Consider the following 12458-nt stretch of genomic DNA (forward strand, 5'->3'; position numbering starts at 1 on the left):
AGCTCACTTATTTGTTGAAGACATCTTCAGTTTTTGTCTTTGTTTCATAACAAATTGCAACAACTAAGTGACTAGTTGGAACAAATAAGTGACTTGTTGCAACAAGTAAGTTACTTGTTCTAACTACTCACTTAGTTGTTGGCGATAGCTTCAGTCTCTGTTTCATCCAACAGCTGTAAAATATGTCCAACAACTGTTGTACTTGTTGCAGCAAGTAACATACTTGTTGCAATAAGTCAGTCAGTTGTTGGAAAGAGTAGAAGATGTCCAACAGATTTCACAGTTGTTGGACAAAGTACTACAACTATTGTAAATATTTATATACATTTTTAGCAATTGTAATCTGTTGCAACAACTGCATAATTTATTGCAAGTAGTGCAGAAACTACAACAGTAGTTGCAAAATATTCACAAGCTCTTATACAGCAGTTTTAGCACTTGTTGCCAGAACTGCAACTGCTAATGTAAATTGTTGGAAAATCAGCAGCTATACCCAGATGAATAATTGAAACAAAACAACATTGTTTTACTTACCAAATGAGCGGAAATCACTTATGAAGTAATGCCCAGTGCTACACGAACGAAATCCAGTCAAAAAATTGCAAAATCTGATGGTTTCGTTTTTTTCTTTCTTGAGCAAATTCTCCAAAATAAAGAATAAACGGCATCAATGGAAAAAGAAGAAGCAGCACTGATGGCGCTAAAATTGATGAAGAAGCAGCAATGGCGCTAAAATTGACGAAGAAGAAGCAGGAAGAAGAATTGATGAAGAAGCAGGGGAAGCAACAATGGCGCTAAAATTGGCGCCATTTTTTTTTTGTTTTACCCCTTTTGGGTAATTTAGGGTTTATATTGGTTGGGTCAAAGTGTCAAAAATAAAACTTGGGGCTAAGTGTTAAAAATAAAGCTTCGGGCCAAAGAGTTAAAAATAAAACTGTTGGACAAGTTCGAAAATGGTCAAAAATCCTTAATCACTAATCCAAATTTTATCACCTCTACTCAATAAAAAAAAAAAAAACTTGAGTTACCCCGACTCAATTTTAAAACCTTTTTATCACCTATAATTAATTGCCTCCGGGTTAGTTTGACTAGACACAAAATTTAAAAAATAAACATTTTTTTGTGCGGCTTGTCCTTCAAATGCACTAGTCTTTAATTTTTTCCCCTCAAATTGGTGGACTTTAATTTTTGATCTTCGCCTAATACCATGAGGTTTGGAGTTCGAACCTCGTCTCAGTAAAAAAAAAAAAAAAAAGATGATTTCTCAAGACAGAGTTTTATAGCAAAGTTAGGCCTATTCGGACCAAAGTTATGCCTTAAGGCAAACTTTTACCCAAAATTAGGCCTTAAGACAAATCTCTGCCTTAAGGCCTAACTTTTGTCCAAATTAGGCCTATTCGGGCAAAAGTTAGGCTTTAAGGCAGATGTTTATAAAATTCCAACTAAGTAAAAAAAAAAAAAAAAAAAACCTTAAGGTAGTTTGAAACTCTGTCTTGCGAATCACACTTTACCTTGCGATTTTTTTAAAAGTTTTTATTAAGCGGGCGTTCAAACCCGAAACCAAGGAATTTTTAGCGAAGTGCAAAAAATAAAGACCAGTGCCTTTGAAGGGCAATCGTGCAAATGACCCAAAAATAAAGGGAGACTTTTGAATTCTGTGGTTCTAAATTAACAATATGTATAATATAGTAAAATGTCATTTGTATTTTGTGGCTATAAACTTACCAGGTAGTATATTTGAATTATCAACTTATTAAATATAGAAAGAGACACTCTTTTTGGTACAGACCAACAAGAAAAGTAAGACACTTAAATTGGGACGGAGAGAGTATATATGAAAGAAATTACATTATTGGTCCCTTATGTTTGAGGGTGTATTCAAAATAGTCACTTAAGTACGTACTGAACAGTTTTAGTCCTTTAAGTTTGTCAAAAGTTAACACGTTATTTTGGAAGTTCTCGGCGCGAGTCCCGATTAGACAAGCCCTTGGGCAGTGAACTACTCGCGTAGGCGCGATCCGAGCACTTCACTGAATCATTCAATAGATAGTAGCGATGGCCAGTGTGTACAAAGGGCAAGTACGTAATCAATGCAAGTTGATGACTCGCGCCTATCAGGAGTTTTTTGTTGAAGACCAATAATTACAAAATTAGGGCAAAGTTAGATTGCACTCGTGTGTTAAAATTACGCACTTTGCACCGTGAACTTATGTAAGTTAAATTCTTTGGAATTTTAGATTAGACTCCAGTTAGACAAATAAGCTTTTGTATTAAGCTAACTCATTGTAATGGTTGTTCAATTATTTGAATTGGTCTGCTCAATTCCTTACTATAGTCTATAGATGACGAGAAGATTAAGAAGGTTATTTTACCCGAGCCAAAAATACTAGGTGATTTCGTTCCATCAATCCAAGTTTTGGTGGACAGAAACTACCCACTACATGTACTGGTGGGAGGCAGCAAATACTCCGAGAAATTATCGACGTGCACGTAAGCAGACCAAACCACCACGATTATCCAAAAAAAAAAAATAGATTAAGAAAGTCTGAAAGCTGCTGAATATCTGTAGTTGCTTGCACTTGTACACAGATTCAACCAAAAAAAATGACAGCAAGAATCAATGTTTCATTGGCACTTTTTCACTATGTTCTACCAATCAAAGGGAGTGTAAACTGTAAAAATCCATCAATCAGACAGTACAAGTTTACATGGCATTTTCTTGAATCAGGAGTTCCTGACTTAAGTTTCCAATTGAGACCAGGAATTGCAATGATCAATTGACCATCACAACATACACTACCAAACAAGTTGAGACACATTACAAATAGGCCTTTAACATTTCAAGCTACTTTCAAATGATAAACGAGTCTCGTGAATTTTCTGGACAAACTTATGCAAGAAAGCCGAATATTTGCACCCAAAAGAGCTCAAATGTTGTAAGAGAGATGATAATTACCATCTCCATCAACCTTGTGATGAAACTGAACTCCAGTAGTAAAAGGGTGAAAGTTGCAGAACTCCTCACAATAATTAATTCCAAAACAATGCAAGGACTACTAACCTACATCCATTTACAAACATATACACCAAAAGAATAATCAAACGCCTCGAATAAGTCCCGACACATCTTTTCATTGATCACTTAAAAAACGGGGCATCCTTTAACCACAACCCCTTCAGCAGTCGGACATTTAGCCAACAGGCATCGATCTGCATCACTTCCCCACCAGTCAAGCCTAACATGCTCCATTCCCAAGCATAAATACAACAACACCCCCATGAATGCTAATCCAGCATCTAACGCCCCAGATAAAACATAATTGTGACGACTCCACATTTTCCTATAGTATCTATAACCAACAAATCCAGAAAGAAAAGCTATAATGATCCAACTGTTGTAGTTTACAGAAGTAGCTGGTGGCATATTGATTATCCCAGCTAATAGCACAGGCACTGTGATTAACCTGATCCACTGCTGGTTAGGAAAACTCTTGTGCGCGATCCAAACAATTACAGGAGCTATAGCTCCGAATAAGAAAGACCAGTTTAGGGCAGAGTAGTGACCAAGGTTTCCAAAAATTCTTTGCGGCCCAATCAAACCCCAGATGACTGAGGCATCATAGAATACATGATCGCCTGGGCACGTCCACGGGCTTCCAGGAGGAAGCAAAGCCCTGTCACAAATATCTGGGACGGTTTCCATAAGCCACCATGCTGTTCCAAGATGCACTAGAGCTGATATCAAGGTTCCAACAACCTGATTAAAGAGTTCAAAGCACAAAGGTTACAGTTCGCAAGACTATCTGTTCAACCAGGCACCCGAGCTAGTTTCACATGCCAACACATCAGAGTCTGTTTCGCCACGCTGCCAAAAACTGCTTGTTTTGAGAAGAACTTCTATCAAAGCAGCTTTTCAGAAAAGCGCTTTTGGAGAAAAGCAATTTTGGTTTGACCAGTTTGTTTGAGAAGCATTTTTTTCAATAATTGATAAGTAGATTGTGTTTGTCTAATATTTAAAAAAAAATGCTTTTGAGCATCAAATTACAAAAAAGGACAAGTATCATGGCGCATTTTACTATTAGGATTGTTTAAACAGAGACGTTATTTTAAATATTTATTATGAAAGCCTTTGAAGTTATGTGAAAACATATTAACTTGTATTTTTCCTAGAAATACTTTGTTATTCCAGAGAGGGAGAGGAGAAATAGAGGAAAGGAACTATTGGTCAAACAGGCTCCGAATTTACAGATGCAGAAGGAAAGAAAAGCCCACCTGAGCCATAAACATTGCTCTGGGAGGAATCTTCATGTAATGTCCAAGCTTTAAGTCTTGTAAAAATGTTAGTCCCTGCTTCATGCTGATGTATCCGTACACCTTAAAGCACATGTTAGCTACTGGATATCCGGGGTACAAGTACCCAATTATGTACTCCGTTATCACATTCAAACCAGGAGTCTGTGCACAAAAAGATATTGGAAGGTTAGAACCAGAAAGAGTTTCATGTGGTGTTTGAATAGAAGATAGCTTATATATCTTCATGTAAGACTGCATTGTGCAAAATCCCAATGCTCTCATATAGAGTATGCCAAATCCAAAATCAACTAGAATCCACAAGAGAGATATCAAGGTAATACAATCAAACCTCTCTATAAAGGTGTCGTTTGTCCGGATACTTTTTGGCTACTATTGCGAAATGCTGTTATAGAGAACATATAATATACTGTAACATAACATGAGAAATCGGTTCCAAAGAAAACTTGGCCGTTATAGTAAAATGTTGTTATAGAGGATGACTGTTATAGAGAGGTCTGACTGTACCTGAAAAAGATGCCAGTTTTTTTTCCCTTATATAAGTACTAATCCCAGCTTATGCATGGCAACATATCCCTATTACTAATGGAATAAACCATAGGATAGGATGCAATCAAAAAAAAGCTATGGATGTTTGCAAACAGCTATGAAACAGAATATATAGCACATTACTTGGTTTGTGGTAGCAGTGATGACGCCAACCGGAAGGGTGAAAAAGAAAGCAAGAAAACACGCCAGCAAGACACCCCACCATGGTAATTGGAGCTGCGCTTTGTAATATTCACATATAACCACAGTTGCAATAATATTTACAAGAAGAATGCTTAAGAACCACCATTCAGGAACTTGCTTGTACTTTCTCATTAGCTTTGTGTGAATATCCATTTTCTTCTCTTGGAAAGCAGACTTGCTCAGCTGCCATAGATCTCTACATTCCCAAATTCAATGAGTTGATATGTCTTGTGCATTAAAGCCAAAACTAGCTCAAAACTTACATTAGGAACACAGATAGACACAGCACAACAATGCAAAGTTCCACTTATCTTTTTTTACACATTAGGAACGCGGAGAAGTTTTTGCCTTTTTACTTCCCTCAACAAGATGAGGAGAGAATCATTTAGAACGAATTCAAGGAATCATTTTCTTTAATCATGTAGAAAGCCGTATTACAGATTTATGAGCATCAATGTGTCGAAAGCTATTTTTAGAAAGTTTTGTTTTACTTCGTTTTATCCTAATAGCACTCATCTTTTCCCCACCCCTGTTACTTTTTTGCCACTTTCTGGTGCTAGACCAACTTCACTTTTAAGGTAACACCATATGCAGCTAAGCTTTAAATGGAGTATTAAATCTACAGAAAAGGTGAAACTTCTCATAATTAGACAATTCAGTCCATCAGCAGCAGCCTTTAAATTCCAATGTAGTATCACGTGGTCTAGCATCTGTAGCTATCAATACAACTTTTGCCTTGGACAAGATCAATTGCCAATAAAATGCACACATGTTGTTTGCAAATTACTCTTTGATTGGTATGTCACTTGCAAATTGTTTTTAATCACAAAATGAAAAAAGTTCTTATCTGATTCGTCCTAATTTAAATGCTTCAGCATAGAGATTACTCTATCGACAAATATTATCTTCAGTGATACCTGTGATTATACTAGTTGTTAAGTGTATTGCAACCTACATACTAAGATATTTCTGAAACATTGCAACAAAAATTCTTTTCAATCTTTAGTGACAATTAGATGTGAAGCGAGTTGCACCAAAAGCACATTATAACATTGTAGAAATATATACATAGAGAGTCAGATACATAGAATAGAATAAGACAATCTGCAAAAATTATCATTTGTCCAAGACTGCGACTTACCGTCCATGGAAAAGGAAGACATGAACGACTGTGGCACTGAGGCACGCAAAGCTGAATGCATAAGTCATTGAAAAGAAAGTGCTGAGATAGAGAGGGCCCTCACGATCATAAGCATTGAAATCAATATGGAAATTTGGATCAATAATGGCTGAAATATTGTATTTTTGACCATCTGATGTGAAGAGGCCATCTGAGAATATCGGAAAGGTCTTGGCTTTGTACACATTGGACCAGTACATAAAAGGTGTAACAACATACATTATGAGAAAATATCCAGCAGCTATGTTTGCAGTGGCGAACCACGGGCTAGCTAGTGGGCTTCCAAGATAGGAGGATATACTAGACCAATCGAGTCCAATGGCACCGATTCCAAGACCATGAAGCCCAGAACCCAACTGTTGGGCAAGGACAGAAGTTGGGTATAACCAACATAGCCAGGAAAGGGAACTTAGCATTGGGAAAAGGTAACCTGGAAAGACATAGTAAGCAAAGCTACATAAAAAGGCAATGAGGAAGAACTGGTTTTGTGTCAATTCGTTCTTGGCTCTCTCTTCTTTCTCATGAAGTGCCCTGCCATTTTCGAAGTGAAAACTTCTATAAGCATATAAGTCATAACAACCACTGCAACAGCATACTATGTTTTTAGAGTTCTCTTCTAAGTTCTAAGTACCACATGTTTCAATGCATGAAGGGAGCTCAAGAACTTTATATAACAAGCTAAATAAAAACCAGTAAAGTGGGAACAAATCAGTGCTTTTAATATTTTTTGTAACTTTTTTGGCTTCAGTAATATAATGGTGAAAATTCTCATCTTTCCCCTCCTTGTCTTTATCAGTTGGGGTTGGCCAGTTGAGGCGCTGAGAAAACTATCTTGAGAGAAGATACCTCACTTATAAAGATAATTTCCTGATCTACTGGAATTTATGTAAATGCTAGCCAAAGCCAAGTGACTTATTCGCGTAGCACGGCCAAACTTGCTTTTTTTCCTTTTTCCTCGACCTTAAAAGATTTATTTCAAGCTCCTCCATCACCAACCAGTAGATTGAAGTTAAAATCACATAGAGAGTAAGCGGGAATATTGTTGATCCTCCTATAGTTGGAAGGAAAAAACTTCAATGACCGTGATTCATACTGCACAAATACAACCCTCCTTGTTATTACAAATTATGAGGCAAGTTAGACCACTTGGATATGGTATCCTCCTAACTCCTAAGTGTAATGGACGTCATCAACCTAAGCCATGTGCATTCTTGATCACCCAACGAGCCTGCTCAAGTAATTTTAAATGAAAGACTTGCTGATTACATAGGGATTCAATGGTTTGCAATACTTCCTACTCTCAATGTGTCTGGCATGATGGAAGTTATTTGTCATGGAAAATATTTTCTTTGTTTAGTGAATGAAACATATTTTCTAAAAGAAAATGGACTATATATTGAAGATTTCACAACTACATATTGATGTCCTTGGTTGGAGCAAGTAATTTCACAAATGAATTCATTTCCCCTTTGCTAGAAAAAAGGATAAATCTTTCAATCGTTTGGTGCATGGTATAGGCTGGCATATCTCAGCACTAATTTTTTATACCGTCTTTGGTAGGAGGTATAAATTTATCCCAGGAGGATAAATTTATACCTCCTACCAAATACGGTACAAAATGAAGCATAATCCCAAGAGTGGAATATCCCTTCTTATCCCACTTATCCCGAGACTATTTTATACCATCTTTTAGATGGTATAAAATAATCCCAAGAGAGGGGATAAATTAGTCCCGGGATAATTTTGGCTACCTACCAAATGACCAGTAATTAAACAACCTAAAATGTTCTCATGAAAACTTTTTATTCTTCTGAAATAGCTTCTGCAATATCAAATACATAAGTGCTTTATCAAAAAAAAAAAATCAAATACATAAGTGGAAAACTTTTCCTAATAGAATCTCTTCCCACTAAAGATATGTCAAAGAATCACTACTTAGCTGGTTGCCACGTGGCAAAAGCCCATTAAAGTCCACACGATAACTTAAAGTGGATTGTTACGTACCTAAACAGAGAGACTTGAACAAGATTGTGGGGCCACCACATAGCAGCAGGCTCCACCAAATACTTCCTAAAAATCCCGGCCCATCCAAAGCCCAATACCTGCGTCGTCAGAACCACAATCAACGACGTACAGAATCTCTAATTATTTATTCTTTAATATAATTTTTACACATGATACGGACATCACGTCGAGGATGAGTCTTTTTTAATAAAATATAAAATGATGGGTCTTTTTTTAATAAAATACTATAAATTTATGGGTCCAGTTTTACGTTTTAAAAAAAATTGAAATCGCGTTTTTGGAATTTCAAATCCTACTTTTTAGAGAATTTAGAATTTAAAATCATGATCATAAATTGAAGTTAAAATTTTGTGCAAATTTCATAAACAAATGTTGAGTTTAAATCAGAATATGAAATCAAGCTTCCAAATTCTATGGCGAAACGCCTACTCCCAATGTCTCAATTTATGTTATTCACTTTTAATTTTTAGTCTGTCAAAAAAGAATGATACATTTTTATATTTAGATTACATGCTTCTAATTTGTAATAAAATGATTTACAAGTATATAAATATTTACGGCTTATTTTAGATCATTAGTTTAAAAAATCTTCTTTTCTTTCTTAAATTGTATGTCTACTCAAATTATATTACATAAATTGGGACGGAAGGAGTACTATGTTTCACTCTTAAAATTTCAATTCTAGTTTCTATCTAAATACTATTTCAACTTTCAAATGCTCTTTTTAACTTCACTTCAACTAATCATGTGCAAAGGTCTATTATTATTTTTTTAACAAATTTGGAAGAAATGACAAATTAGTGTTAATTATCAAAATACTATACCTGTGTCGTTAGAACCACAATCAACGAAACCCAAAAAGTCAACGTCCTCTTATAGAAAACCTTGACCGCACTAACAATATGAATAGCATAGGGATTCCCAGCACCAGAGTTGGCGAAAATCGTAATCAATACATGTTCTTTCACATTGAACGGCCCTGGATTTAGCGTAAATTCGAATTTCCCCCCTTTGAAAAAAACTCGATTCGGGATCGTCATAGCCATTAGGTGACCTAGAGCAAAACCAGAAATTTCGTTAAGGGAACTGTTTGGCCATGAGAATTATTCACTTTTTTCGATAATTATTTTCACTTTATCTAAAAATCAGCATTTGACAGTGAGAATTTTTCTTTTTTTTCAGAAATTCTTTTCACTTTATTTAAAAATCTTTGGGCGTGAAAATTTCAACTACAGTACAACTTTGAAAAACACCTAAAATCATATTTTCCCCTTCAATACATTCAAACAACCAAATATCTTTTTGCAAGGATTGCAACCAAACACAACTCATCTTCAACTTCAACTTCAAAAATTTCAAATAAAGCGAAAAATATTTAGTTTCTATGGCCAATTGCCTACCTTTAATATATACTCCATGTGTCTCAATTTATGTTGCACCGTTAGAATTTCGAGATTCAAACTTCTAAACTTTGATTGTGAATTCAGAAATAGAAGATATATGTTTTTTGAAATAAAATTTATATATTTAGAAATTACATAAAAAGTACTATAAATCACAATAATTAACAGCTTCAAAAATTTTAAAGTCATATAAAAAATTTCCCGTCAAAGAAAAATTTGATTACTCTCGAAATTCCAACCGTACCACATAAATTGAAACGGAGGGAGCAGTAGTTTTTATGTAGTATAACTTTCTCTAACAAATTATAATCTTCCGATAAGGGTGTCCAACTAACCACCCTTCGAGTCTCCGCTACTGACCTAGTGGAACCACCGCGATTTGAGCGGAGATTGAGCTGATGGAGAGCGGTTCACGGCGGAACCAGAAGAATTGGTTGAGAAATGAGAGGAGAATACAAGCTAGAGTTCCAAGAATCCACATTCGGAATGTAACAACCGGAAGTGCTTGGTCGTCTGTGATTGGAACAGTAAGTGCAACTTGCTCAATTGGTGAGTTTTCAGATTGAGAACTACTGCTTGAAACATCATTGCTGTAATGTGAAGATATCTCCTTCTGCTTCTGCTTATCAACTGCAACATTTGCATACCCATAGATTCAAAATTGTAAGTTAAACAAAAATGTAACTCTCACGGTTCACTTTTACTTGTCCAATATTTTAAAAATAGATTTTCACTTTTACTTGTCACTTTTAGCATATCAAGATAAGACAATTTTTTTTTTCTATTTTTCCCATAGTATTAATTACTCAGTTCAAATCTTTTTTGAAATCCAATAAAAATATGTACCAATTAATATGGTTATATTGGTAAATTATGCACTTCATTTATTATTTCTTAAACAGTGTGAAAAGTCCAAAGTGAACAAGTAAAAGTGAACGGATGGAGTAATAGTTTTTTCAAATTCTAAAAGTTTGGGGAAATACATAGGGTAATTTAGTCAAATGATACTTTCATCTATGCCATTAATTAGATTTCTTAATGGGTGTGCTACATCCCAAAAATTTAATTATTTAATGGAGGAAGTAGATACAGAGCCCGTTTGGATTGACTTATAAGTTGCTTATAAGCTGTTTTCAGCTTTTTTGAGTGTTTGACTGGCCAGCTTAAAGTCATTTTGTGCTTAAAATAAGCTCAAAAAAATAATTGGGCCCATTTGACTTAGCTTATCTAAAGCAACTCATAAGCTGAAAACAGCTTATAAGTCAAAAAAAAAATAAGTTAGACTATCTCAACTTATTTTTTTTAGTTTATAAGCTGTTTGCAGCTTATAGACATAAGTTCATCCCCACAGACTCACAGAGTAGTTTCGTGTACTAAGCTTCCATTTGAAAGTAGATACTTTTTACTACTTTTTTCACTAAAAAAAATTGAAAATATTATTTCTTCATGAAATTTGATCAGTTTTTTGATACATTCGAAGAAAACTTTTCTAAGTTTTAAAAATTGGTTTGGATCTTCCACTCAAAGTAACTCCAACTTCTTTTTCAAGCAAAATGCATATCTAAACATAATTTCAACTTCCAATAACTAATTTTGAAACAACTTCAAAAACTTTTTTTTTTTTTTCAAATTTAACCAAATATATATATGTCCAACTGCCACCTAAGTATGCACGTATTTCCTAAAAGCCAAACCACATAATATGAATGTAGCAATATCATCAATGGATTTAACTGAACCACTACTTTCAGCATAGATATATGTATTGCAAATCACAAAAAAAAAAAAAAAAAAAATGAATTCATAATTTCAAAAGTAATAAATACATAACCATCAAACTTAAATTTTGAATCTAACTCCAGCATATAGAGAGGCAATGAAGAACTAGATATTCTAATTACGGATTCTGTGTAGCTTTTATCGGAACCACATATATATTTGTGTTAAGAAATCTAATTCATCCACACCCATTAAATTGACTTTTTTGAAATTCAAGATTCAAAAACTCAAAATTTTGAATCTGCCTCTACTGCCACTAAGAAGATATTTCGTGAAGATGTAAAATAGGGTGAAGTGAAAGAGCAACAAGTAAGAATTTATGAATGCTTACTAAGTGGAGCTGAGATTTCTTCATGTGTTTCTTCTTCATGGTCAATCATGATTTTCCTCTATCACTATATAAAGTCAACGTACTATAGTGAAGGATTTTGTATTAGATTCAGATTCAAAGTGAACAAGATAAAGAAGATGAATTTATGTTGTAAGTGCGTACAGAATCTGTCAATGGAATATTTATGTTGTCGGAGATGAGATGAAGTGGGTAACATGTAAAGTTGAGAGTTGTTGAAGTCAGCAATGGAGAAAATGAGATTCATGGTGTATAAGTACGGATAACAATGTTTTTTAATTTTTCAACTTGCAAATAAATTTAGTAGGAGTAATAAAGAAAGAAAATGAACCTGGCCTACCTGCGGGTGATTATACATTTTGGTGGTCTTTAACACATGTTTGACGAGTCTCCAATTTAAATGACTCAAAAAGTGGTGCTTGAGACCAAAATAACACAGTAACCAAACTACCTTTGCGCAATAAATTAGTGCGCAATAGGGGTAAACTACACTTTTACAGTTTAGTCGGTTTAATAAAAACCCAACCAGTCTCATTTTTCCAAGTTACTCTTCTTCACCTTCTCTATTTTCATTCTTTCAACATACTTTAACCCCCCCCCCCCCCCCCCCCCCCAAAAAAAAAAAATCATGTCTCAAACCTCTAAAACGTCAAACTTTGCTATAGAACTCGATGTTTGT

At 34.8% G+C, this 12458-nt stretch overlaps 1 protein-coding gene across 1 annotated transcript; it reads right to left on the reverse strand.

Annotated features, from left to right (window-relative positions):
- Positions 1-2542: 2542 nt before the first annotated feature.
- On the reverse strand, positions 2543-12082 carry LOC132617828 (oligopeptide transporter 7-like). The gene is made up of 8 exons (XM_060332902.1): positions 11762-12082; positions 10012-10281; positions 9073-9302; positions 8228-8325; positions 6185-6754; positions 4984-5239; positions 4273-4455; positions 2543-3757 (listed from the first exon to the last, which is right to left on the reverse strand). The coding sequence occupies exons 1-8, from the start codon at positions 11808-11810 to the stop codon at positions 3143-3145; spliced, it is 2271 nt and encodes a 756-aa protein (XP_060188885.1). The 5' UTR covers positions 11811-12082; the 3' UTR covers positions 2543-3142.
- Between the last annotated feature and the right edge of the window lie 376 nt (positions 12083-12458).

Source organism: Lycium barbarum, chromosome 11 (assembly GCF_019175385.1).
Source record: "Lycium barbarum isolate Lr01 chromosome 11, ASM1917538v2, whole genome shotgun sequence".
In the NCBI taxonomy this organism is placed as follows: Eukaryota; Viridiplantae; Streptophyta; class Magnoliopsida; order Solanales; family Solanaceae; genus Lycium; species Lycium barbarum.

Bases quoted from the DNA above. Each gene is read 5' to 3' on its own strand.
- LOC132617828 (XM_060332902.1), bottom strand. From the start codon at position 11,810: ATGATTGACCATGAAGAAGAAACACATGAAGAAATCTCAGCTCCACTT. The intron at 8,326-9,072 runs GTATAGTATTTT...CTGACGACGCAG, and splicing joins TTGTGGTTCTAACGACACAG to GTATTGGGCTTTGGATGGGC. The intron at 3,758-4,272 runs GTGGGCTTTTCT...CTCTTTAATCAG, and splicing joins GAGCAATGTTTATGGCTCAG to GTTGTTGGAACCTTGATATC.